General features: G+C 37.0%; 1 protein-coding gene across 1 annotated transcript in view; it reads left to right on the forward strand.

The window, feature by feature from the left end:
• Positions 1 to 530: 530 nt before the first annotated feature.
• Positions 531 to 12,306, forward strand: part of LOC149826618 (protein yippee-like) — a 50,528-nt gene continuing 38,752 nt past the window's right edge. The window contains exon 1 of the mRNA XM_090018905.1: positions 531 to 916. Within this exon, the coding sequence (XP_089875031.1) occupies positions 821 to 916 (96 nt within the window). The 5' untranslated portion in view covers positions 531 to 820. The remainder of the gene's footprint in view (positions 917 to 12,306) is intronic.

Below are 12,306 nucleotides of genomic sequence, written 5' to 3' on the forward strand. Positions count from 1 at the left end.
AAGAGTTTGAGTGAAACCAGTAACTATCTAAACTAATGGGTGCTAATATTAATATCATTTTGGCTAACCATAGAATATTTGATGCATGTTTTGAATTATACATGTTAATTGTTTATAATAAATTTTTTTAGATAACTAGAAAAAACTGTTTTGTTCACTGAGTTCGTCGGTGCGAAATCCCAGTTTTCTTCGTTAACTATGGAGTCACCCAACGTCGACCTAGCAACCAAAGGATGTGCACTTGTTTGTGAAACTGAGTGTTTTAGTTTCATTTACTTCAGAAACGTTGACACAGACAGGCTCCTCCCATCTTAGCCATTACTCGCTCACGGGTAGCACCTCAACCTCAAGTTGGAATACATTACCATTGGTTAAGCAAAAGAAATGGAGGTTGCCTATGGAAAATGGGACAATATGAGGACCGTTTCGAGTTTAAGGAACATAGTAGGGACTTGTTTTCAGAAAACACAAATAAATATATGAAAAAAACCCCAATCAAGTATAATGGGTGAATACTTTGTGACCGGTCCTTCCTCTTTTTCTTGCATTCCAAGATTCCTCAACCGATTCTTCCCTTCCTTTTCCTCTCTTTCCTCTTCTGATTAAGGCACGTCAACTCCCCCGGCTTGTGTTTCCTTCCTTGTTCCTCTTTTCTCTGCAGTCCAACGGGGGCGTTTTAAGTTTCGAGATCGTATTGGCCCTTGAGGAGCTCTGTTGCGTGAATCTTTGGCTTTGGGGATTTTTTCTTTTTCTTTTTGGATTTTGGAAATTGGGTGTTTGGGGTAATTCGGGTGTTGTTGGGAGATTGAGGAAGGAGCAAATGGGGAGATTGTATATGAGTCAGTTATCTGGGCAGTTCTATTGCTGTAAAGCGTGCCAATGCCACCTTGCTTACATTGATGGCATTATTTCCAGGGTATTTTTTTTTCTTTGTCCCCCTTATGTTAGGTTTCTGTATCTTTTTCCCTTTCCACGTTTATTGGTTGATTCATATATATATATATATATATCTATTGTGGGGATTGGTGTTGTCTGGTTTCTAAGTGGTGGGTATTATGGTATTCATGGTTCCCCTTGTTGTGTTGATTCTTCGTTTCTTCTTGGTTTTTAGTTGTTAATTTTGTTTTCCGATGATTGATGTGGAATTCTGTTCTTTGTGGATTTTCAATTCTTGTCATTTCTAAGTGGTGGTGGTGGTGATGGTGATGTGGTGTTTATATATAGAATGTTAGATTGATTATGTTTCAGTCTAGGTACTGTGATATTGACGAGTATTTTTTTTGGCCTTTCGCTTCTTTTTTTGCTTTGCCGATAGCGAAGAGAGAGAAGATCAGCTCCGCGTACTACTTGTTGGATTTTTTTTATTAGCAATCTGGGGTTGGGCAGACCCCTACCAGTTACAAAATAAAAACATTAGAACGGCGCATCAAAATTAGGAGATCAACACGTTGTTTTCACTAACCAACCCTATCTACGAGAGACGAGGACCAACCTAGCAGGCTATGACCAACAATCTCATCAGTTTGCAGAACATCAAGGGTAGGAGACTAATCAGGTGGTTTCTCTTTCCATACCGTAAACCAGCCTAGGCTATGAGCTACATAGTTACAATCTTTATGAATATGACAAGCATTTGATACGAGCAAAAACAATCAACTGACCAGCAAATTCCAAACTCATTGTCTCCGAGACAAAACAGCCTTCAAGAAGTCTTGTTAGTAGCGGCAACAATATGCCTCCTAGAAGATTCAATAATGACCTTATTATGTGTGGGGATGAAGCTCAAAATGTTCTTCCAGGCTGACCATTCTCTCATGTGGGCTTCTTTCTTCCGAACCACCCATTGCAACACCAGGTTCTTGCCTTGGTGATCTCTAATGGTAAATCCAACACACCAATCATGGTGCATAACACCGAAGACATTGGTGCTGATTCAACCAGCCTCTGGTGGACACCATCTACCTGAGTAAAGCCAATTCCTACAAATTTAATGATTCCATTCTTGGTAGATCCATATACTGGTTATTGGGGTGGATTTGACCAATCTCTTGATCTTTGTTTACATTCGTATGCAGTTGTTTACGAACAGTTGTTTTAAGATTTTGATACTTTTAAGCAGGAGTAGGGATGGCAGTGGGTCGGGGCGCCGGCCGTGGACAAGGTCTCCAACCCTGCCCCGTCTCAAAATTTTGCCCTCCATCCCTGCACAGGTTTTGATTTTAACATCCACTTTAGTCCATTCCCCGTTTCATGTCCTCCATCCCCGGTCCAAACGAGGCGAGGCGGGGCCCGTTTCCCCGGTCCTTCTGCTGCTGCCGCCTTCTGCCGCTAGAGAAAAGAGAGGAAGGAGAGGAGAGAAATAAGAGTTCTCACGGTTTGTTAGAGGAAGGAGAGAGGAGAGATTCGAGAAAGGGTTTTATGTTAGGGTTAGAAAAAAAAATATATATGATTTTATAATATGTATAAGAGTATAATAGTAATTTCCTTAACAGGGGGCAGGGCGGGGCGGGGCGGGGGAAAGAGTAAGCCCATCCCTGCCTCCATTCCTGCACAGGTTTTGATTTAACCTCCATCCCTGGTCCAAACGGAGGCGAGGCGGGGTGGGCCCTGTTTCCCCCGTCCACTGCCATCCCTAAGCAGGAGGGGATTTAGTCGTTGTTCTTGAAGACATGATTATTGTGTTGCTGGTAATGGTGGGGATGATAAGATAGACAATCTTTTCTATCTATGTTGAGAATTTGTTTTAACATGTTACTGGTAAAACCAATGCCTCGGTGATTTACTGAAAGCAATGGATGTACCAATTTGCGCTAGTATTGCACTAGGTTTTTTTACTGCATCCATGTAAACTCGACTGGAAACCTGGAGCTTTCAATGAGATTTCTATGCCTAAATGCAACCTCTTGTAAGAAAGAATAGTCATGGATCTTCGTGATTTTTTCATTTTAAGGGGATTTATATTGAAGATTCAAACGGGGAAATGTGTATATTACATTGGATGATCATGTCATATCAGTTTGAAAACCTGGTAAATTTGCAAATTTCGCTCATTTCAATACATCCAATTGAAGCCAGGCCTGCAGTTCATGGTTTGGTAGCATTTAGTGGAATGAATGAATTGCCTTAAATTGAAAGATATAATCAGTTGGCTAACAATGTTAAACTGGACATGGACCGTGAGGAGATTTTTTCAAGAAATGTTAAGTCAAACCAAACAAATCATTTTTTATGATACAGAAGCAATCAGTATTTGAGAGAAATTTGATAGGTGATGGCTACTTTGTCAGGTTATATGGAATATTTGTAAATTGAAAATACCAGAAACCTCATTGTCTTTTTTATGTTTTCAGTGGCTGATTAAGAAAGGACGGAATATCTGTCATCAGAAAAGTTGGGCTTGTTTTACTTTTTTTGCTTTTGTACCACAGAATTATGAGTTCTTCTTAGTTTGTTATTTTATGTTGCTCTATCTGGTTTTGGGAAGTTATGTTTTCAGAAGGATTTGTGTATGCAGCAAGGTTGCCCAGGGTTTTTTTTTAAAGGCAAGCTGGGGTTAGACCGACCCCCACCAGTTATTATTCAACGTACCATTGGGGTTTTGAACCTGCAACGTCCCACCATAGGTAGACGTGCACTGACAGATCCTACAAAAGAATAAAAGTCATTGTCTGTCAGGTTCTGAGTAGCGAGTTGCCTGAGACTCTAGGATGGACCTTTCACAATATTATTGGAAAATGGAAATCAACGGTATTAGTATTGGTGCCTATGAGTTAAAAGTAACGTGCAATCAAACAATTAATATTATTTTATAGTAATATGCAAGGTTATTCAATTTCAACAGCTACATAGAATTTCTTCTTGGCTAATTTGAGTGAGGTGCCATCCATATGTGAGATGTATGGCTATTAGCTTATCTGTCACATGTTTTAGGCAAAACAGGAATTATATTATCATATCATAACAGAATGGATCATCTATTGAGGCAGGGCTTGCATCATCCATCTTAACTAATTTATATGAGAAATCCTATTTTGTAGAGAAGAATCCAAGCTTTGTTCCCTTTAGAAAGGGTTTAATGAGCAAGCTTGATAATAGGATTCTTACACTTAATTGTAGGACTGGAGTATGACCTTAGTTAAAATCCTGCCTAGTTACCCACCTAGGCACAAACCTCTACTCCCTAGGAGTGCCTAAGCACCTAGGCATGTGCCTAGATTGGGGGAAGGGGCACTAATGCTGCTACTTTATTTTTGTTTTTCTAATAATATTTAAAACATTATAATCATGTTTTGGTTGTGTATTTTGAAACATTTAAGTTTTTCATTTTTTCTTATTTTTATGTTTTTATTTTTTAATTTTTTTTTATGACTCTTTAGGCAATGTCAAGGCTCCTGACTAGACACTACCTAGCACTTTGGGAATGCCTGGGTGCCGCCTAGCACTTCTGACTAATAAGGTTATGGCTTAAGATGCCCAAGCACCCTCTCATTTTCTCTTTTTTGCTTTGGGTGTTTCAATTTGGAACAGAGCCCAAGATAAGTTAACAATAACACCACAATTCAACCATGAACTCTCAATGCCCAAAACTAGAAGACAAACTCAAACAATTTAGAAGATTGTTTTTGAATTGCTTTTGAAGAGAGGCCTTAACACAAATGATAGTCCATGATATTCCATCTATGTCACAGGGATTCGACCAGTAGGGTGTCGCACCCGCGTCAAAGCGACATGACTCAAGTGTGGCCAAGCCGACCCTAGGTGCAGTCAACGCACCAAGAGTCATAAATGTCCAAATCTGGACTCGAAGAAAAAAATACACGATGAAAGGGGGTTGGGCGGGAGATTAGGGCAAAAAAATTTACCCTCGCCCCTGACGCCTCCCGTTCTCCTATGAGTCCTCTCCAACCTAGTCCTTCTCCTTCGGCATGACTCCGACGACTGCACTCTTTAAGTATGTCTCTCTTAATCTCTCTCTCTTTCGGTTCTGCGCAAATCGGCAACCCAACCCTGCAGGCTGGGTTCTCTGCCGACAAACCCAGCCCAACAAGCTGGATTCTGCGTTGTCGAACCTAGCCCTGCAGGGCTGGGTTCTGTGTCGAGTCACCGATATACCCAGCCCAATAGGTTGGGTTCTGCTCGTTGTCAAACCCAGCTCTGCAGGGCTGGGTTCTGCACCGACAAACCCGACCCATCAGGCTAGGTTCTGCACCGACAAACCCGGCCTAGCAGGCTGGGTTCTGCTCGCTGTCGAACCCAACACTTTTGATATGAATTTTATTTTAATATAATATTTTTTTGTTTTAAGGACGAAAATAACGGATAAAGGGAAAGGACTTGCGTCATCCTCATCTCCACATATAAGTTATGTTATTAGTGTTGCTGGTAGTGGCAGTGAGAGTGTTAATTCAGGTTTGTTAGTTGCATCATGTGATGATAGGGGGGCATTATCAGCATATGTGGATAAACTTGAAAAAGCTAGAAGAGGTGGTGAAAATAAGAGATTTCGATGCAAGCTTTGTGAGAGAGATTATCATGTGTCTTACACAAGAGTTAACGCTCATTTGTTGAAGATATTAGGACATGACATTTCATATGTAAAAGAGATGATGGGGTAATGCGAAAATAATACAAGAAAATACAAGATGAATATGAGAAGATGAAGACAATGAGCGATTCTTATGCAATTAGTGTATCATTTTTAAGCCACCAAGAATATGGACAAAAGGTGGATGCAGGAGGTACAGAAAGAGGAACGATACAAACATCATTCAATACATATGGAAGGGAGGAGATAGATAAAAAAGTAGGGATGCATTTTTATTCTATTTCACTTCTATTTAATACATCTAGAAATCCGTATTAGAATGATTTAGTTACTTTACTGACAAATTGTAACTTGAGTGGCTATGTACCTCAAAGCTCAGAAAAACTACAAACGATAATTCTTGCAGAAGAGGGCAAATGTTGAGAGATTTCTAGAGATTAAGAAATTTTCATAAAAACAGAATGGAGTTTCCATTGTTTCTGATGGTGGACAAATATTCAAAGGTTTTCACTTACTTCACTTAGTCACCTAGTATTCTTGAAAGCAGTTGATGGATCTGGGCAATATAAAAATGTTGTGTATTTAAAGGGGTTGTTTATAAAAGTAATAAAAGTAGTGCAAATCATCATAGACAATGCTTCAGTTTGTAAAAGTGCAACATTGAGTATCCTCATATTTTTAGACTCCCTTACAGCACACAACTTGAATCTAGCCCTTAAGAGCACTTATAACTCTAAAGAAGAAAATTCATCAGCATATGCTCTATATTCATAGATTGAGGAATTATAAAAAAAGGTCAAAAGCATTAAGAATTTTGTTGTCAACTACCATCGTAATGCCATATTTAATAGGCATTCTAATCTCAAATTGTTAAAGGTTGCTGAAGCACGTTTTGCGTCCATCACTGTGATGGTGAAAATGATCAAGAAAGTTAAGAATGCTTTGGTTAGCATTGTGACTGATGAGAATTGAACATTCTATCGTGTTGATGACGTTGTCAAGGCTAAAAAAATTAAAAAATTCATTGTTGATGATGAGTTTTTGGGATACAGTCGTATACTTCCTTGAGTTTACACAACCTATTTGGGAAATGCTGAGAAGAGTTGATAAGGATGAGACCATGCTTCACAAAGTTTATGAAATGTGGGATAATACGATTGAAAAAAATACAAGTAGTTTTCAAGGATGAAGAAAAAAATCCTGCATTAAATGATTCAGGATTTTTTAAGCATATTTATTCAATTTTAGTTAGAAGATGAGATAAGACTAACACTCATTTGCATTGCATGACACATTCTCTCAATCCCAAATACTATGCAAATAAGTGGTAGGAAGGTGGTGCAGGTTGTTAGTATATATATATATATATATATATGTTCTTGTAAACCGAAATACCCCTCAATGGTATTTTGGTCTTTTCACTGTAATAAGCGTTAGCCCATTAGGGGTTGGCCATCTTTGTCTGTCTTTTTATTCACTTGTACTTTTTCAGACTTTATTTTTGCTTTTTATATTAGTGGAGCAGTTCCAACTAGCTGTTAGCTCCAACTAGCTGTTGGAGCGGCTCCCAACGATCATAAATAGCTACTTTGAGCTGCCGCCAAGTGGTTCTTGTATTATAAATAGCTCCTCAAGGCCATGTATTATTTACTCTCTCAAGAGAGCCTTTTATGCAATAACAAGATTATTTTAACCCTTGTGAGGGTGGTGCGGCTTATTCAATCAAGTGTAATACTTGATTGAAGTGTGTTCTTGCGGGTCCATAAGTGACATATTTTGGATTCAATCCATTTCATTACATGGTATGAGAGCTTTGGTGCTCTTGAAGTATTATTTTCAATCATATCAAGAAGAGGATCGTGAGCTTGGTGAAACAACAAATCATGGATTGTTGCATCGGGAAGCGCACCATCTCTCATTCAAACCACGTATTGCCTTTTTCCTTTATCTCTCTTTCTTTACTCTCTCTCTTGTAAAGAAATGGAGAATGAAAGGGAAGTAATCGTTTTCATTCCTGTATGACTCAATGATACAAACTATGTGATGTGGGCATCCATAGTAAAACACAAAATATGGGAAAAGGGTCTATGGGGTTTGGTGGATGGTACCAAAAAAGAGCCTAAGCTCATTCTTAAAAAAATTGAGAATGAGAAATAAGTTGCTCTTAAAGGAGAAAAAATGTATAAAGCCGTTTTCGATTACGAAAAGAAATGAAAAGAATGGAGGTTACGACATTCCAAGATAATTGAATGTCTCATCAATAGTGTGGACATCCACAAATGTTCTAGTTTAGCGAAATCAAATTTCGCTAGTGATGCATGAAAATATCTTAAAGACATGTATAGTCTTAAAGATATTGCCCACATATGCAATGTTCAAAACAAAGTAAGGACTATGATTCAAGGAGAGATGTGCATTAGGGAATATTAAAGTACACACTCTCTCTCTCCTTTGGGATGAATTGGCTCTTCTTGAGCCAAAATGACATTGCCCTTAAGATGTGGAACTTTGTGAAAACTAAATTAAAACAAAACATTTTTACCAATTTGTTAATGGGCTTAGACATGAATTTGAAGGAACCAAGTCGACTCTCCTTCGTAGAGGAGGTGTACCATCCATAGTCGAAACTCTTGAGGAGTTGACTATGGAAGAAAATAGATTGAAGAAGCCATCCACTTCAAAAGAAGAAGTCATGCTTGCTATGTCAAAACCTGACAATCACACTTGGAGTTATAAACTTCGTCACTTTGTGAAAAATGGGAATGCAAGAAACTCAAATAACTATGAAAGAGGTGATCATGAATACAAAGAAGGTGACAAGATCATATGCTATTATTGTTATGAACTGGGACACATCAAACCTTTTTGTCTCAAAAGAAAGAAGGAAGATGATAAAAGAGTTGTTTCAGTTGAAAGGAATGATGCAAACAACTCCTAATGTATCGTCTCGCTGTTTTTGGCACAACTAATGGAGGCACTACAACTAATGTTCAAAACCCAAGCTTCTTCCTTCTCTGGAACAACCGTATTTACAAGTGGTGACCCTATTTAGACTTTTTTGATCCTAGCTTCCGGTGCCTCTTTTAATGACTCCAAATGAGTCGATATTATCCGAATGTCATTCTAACCCAATTAATTCTTATGTTTTAACTGTCGACGGAACATCCTTAAAAATCAAAAGTTTTGAGATTTTTCAAAAACAACCAATCTTTTACATATCAAATATTAGAGTAGTACAAAATTGAACTTAAATCTTTTATCTGTTTATCAAATTACGGATCATGGTTGCAACGTATTGTTTTCATCTAATGATTGTTTAATACAGAATCTCTAGACCGAGAAGCCGATTGGGCGAGGCCATAGAAGAGGAGATCTCTATGTAATGGACAATCTTGAATTATCAAAACATACTTTTTGTAATTTTGTGGAAAAGAAAGATATAAAATTGGCACAAAAGACTAGGACATCCTAGTGTATCCAAATTACACTTATTTCCATTTCTTACAAATTATAAAGAAAGAGATTTTGTTTGTGAAGATTGTATTCTTGGTAAAATAAAATCTTTACCCTTTGGGTCAAGGCATTTTATATCTAAAAATCCATTTGAGTTAGTACATTCGGATGTACGGGGACCGACTCCAGTTGTATCCAAAGGAGGCGTATCTTATTATGTTGTGTTTATGGATGACTATAGTAGACACTCTTGGATATTTTTTCTTAAACAAAAATCAAAAGAATTTGATTGTTTTAAAAGATTTCATTGCTATATAAAGACTCAATTTAAAACCAATATTCAAATTTTTAGAACCGATTCCGGAGGAGATTTTATGTCAAAAGAATTCAAAATTTTTCTTGGTCTACGTGGGATTATTCATACACTCTTCAACAAAATGGACTAGCTGAAAGAAAGCATAGACATATTGTTGAGACCACTAGAACACTTCTTATATCAAGAAATGCTCTAAAGGATTTTTGGGCCGAAGCCGTCCTTATTTGATAAATAGAATGCCTTTAAAAAACATTGAAAATATCTCTCTTATTGAAAAATTATTTAAAACTTCTCCCGATTATAAAAGGTTAAGAGTCTTTGGATATAAATGTTTTGTCCTTACCAATAAAAATGATAAACTTTCTCCAAAAGCAATCTCTTGTGTTTTTTAGGCTATGCCGAAAATAAAAAAAGATATAGATGTTATGACTTTAAAAGAAACAAATTATATGTTTTAAGAAATGTTATTTTTCTTGAATGTTAAAATGGTTTTAGCAAAGAAAAAATCCAAGAGAATTGTGATTATTCATTTATTTTTTATCTTGTCAATGAACATGAAAGGTGTGAAAACATTCATGAGAGTCAAAATGAAGATACTCATGATACAAATTGGAATGTAAATGAAGGTCTTAATAATATAGACTTGTCTCATAGTAACATACAAACCTATACTCGACGTACTGAAGATCATCCATCATGTGCTTTAGAAAGATATTCCCAAAATCAAGACGTAGATTCTTCTAGTATTAGAAAATCCGTAAGAATTTCAAAAGCTCCTAGTAGGTTTGTATTCTATGATTCCTTTGAACCAATGTATAGATCATGTTTAATGGCCATACACTCATATACAGAACCAACATCTTACCATGAAGCTAAAAATCATCAAGAATGGATTAAGACAGTGAATGATAAATTAGAAGCTTTGGAAAAGACCAAAACATGAAAAATCCAAATATTACCTAAAGGAAGAAAAACTACACGATGTAGATGGGTCTTCAAGGTAAAAAATAAATGAGATGGGACATTAGAAAGATACAAAGCTAGGCTAGTAGTCAAGGGATACAGTCAAGAATATGAAATAGACTATGACGAGACGTTCACTCCAGTTGCTTGAATGGCCATTGTTAGAACTCTTATCTCTATAACATCAATTAAAAAATAACCTATCTTTCAAATGAATATAAAAAATGCCTTTTTGAATGACAATCTTGATGAGGAGGTTTACATGGATCCCTCCACCATGCTTGAATTTAGTAGATGGGAAAACCCTTCGGTTACTAAAAGCCTTGTATAGTTTAAAACAAGCTCACAGAGCTTGGTATGATAGATTCAGTAGTGTGATGACACTTCATTTTAAATCTTGTTTTACTGATTGACATGACAAATCTTGGTTTTTTACGATATTTTCTTAGAATAGAAGTGACTTACTCACCTCATGGTTATTTTTTGTCATAGACTAAGTATGCAACAAAGATCATTGAACGATAAGGACTCAGATAAAAAATGGGTTGACACCTCAGAGGTCATAAATGCAAAAATAAAGAAAGACGATAGAGAACCTTTGCAAGATCCAACTCCATACCAACAAATGATTGGAGCTTTGTTCTATCTTTCTATTACTCATCCTGATATTTCTCATGCTATTCACTCTATTAGTTAATTTCAGCATGCTCCTACTACAATACATATGAGTGCTCTAATGAGAATTATTAGATACATTAAGAATTCTATCAATCATGAATTATTTTTATCATCCTCTTCCTCGTTAGAAGTCATTGCATATTCTGATTCTAACTAGAGAGGGGATATGAATGATAGACGCTCAACTACTGGTTTATGTGTTTTGTAGGTGATTCTCTAATCTCATGGCGATGCAAGAAGCAACAAAATGTATCCCTATCTTTTGCTGAAGCTGAGTATCGCGCCATGACAACAACTACGTCTGAGTTGGTATGGTTGATAAAACTATTAGAGGATTTGGAAGTTCATATTGTAGAACTTTAAAGATTATGTTGTGACAACAAGAGCGCTGTATACATTGAAAGCAATCATACATTTCATGAGAGGACAAAACATATTGAAATGGATTGCCACTACGTTCTTGAAGAATTTCTGAGGAAGACCATCACCCTGCCGTATGTTCCATCTGAGTACCAACTAGCAAACTTCTTTACTAAAGCACTGTCATCACCACGATTTCACTTCCTACTTGGCAAACTCTCGGTTATTCCACGTGAGTTTGAAGGGGGGGTGCTAAGATATATATAAATATATGCTCTTGTAAACCGAAATACCCCCTCAAGGGTATTTCAGTTTTTTCACTATAATAGGCATCAGCCCATTAGGGGCTGACCATCTTTTTTTTTGTCTTTTTATTCACTTGTACTTTTTCAGACTTTATTTTTGCTTTTCATATTAATGGGGCAGCTCCAACTAGCTTTTGACTCTTGGGAGCAGCCCATAAGCTACTTTGAGCGTCTCCCAAGTGGTTCTTGTATTATAAATAGGCCCTCAAGGCCATGTATTATTTACTCTCTCAAGAGAGTCTTTTATGCAATAACAAGATTATTTTGACCCTTGTGAGAGTGGTGCGGCTTATTCAATCAAGTATTAAAGTGTGTTCTTGGAAGTCCATAAGTGATGTATTTTGGATTCAATCCATTTCATTACAGCCGTGTCCCTCCAAATTTAGAATTAGAGCTATCAAGGCATATAAATATGTGTATGGCAAGACTTTGTCGAGAATCACATATTCTAAATCAAGTCACACAAGAGTTCAATTTTTTTTTATCTTCGAGGTTATATAGACAAACATTAATAGCGAGGGAGAAGGAGAATATAGATCCTATCACATGGTGGTCAACATATGGATCAGAAACACCTCTTCTCCAATGTCGTGCATTGAGATTGCTATCTCTGCCTGTTAGTTCATCTTGTTGTGAAAGAAATTAGATCTTATATTTTGAAATCCACAACATGAGGAGAAACAAAC

This window comes from Nuphar pumila, chromosome 10 (genome assembly GCF_984573655.1).
Source record: "Nuphar pumila chromosome 10, dmNupPumi1.hap1.1, whole genome shotgun sequence".
NCBI lineage: Eukaryota > Viridiplantae > Streptophyta > Magnoliopsida > Nymphaeales > Nymphaeaceae > Nuphar > Nuphar pumila.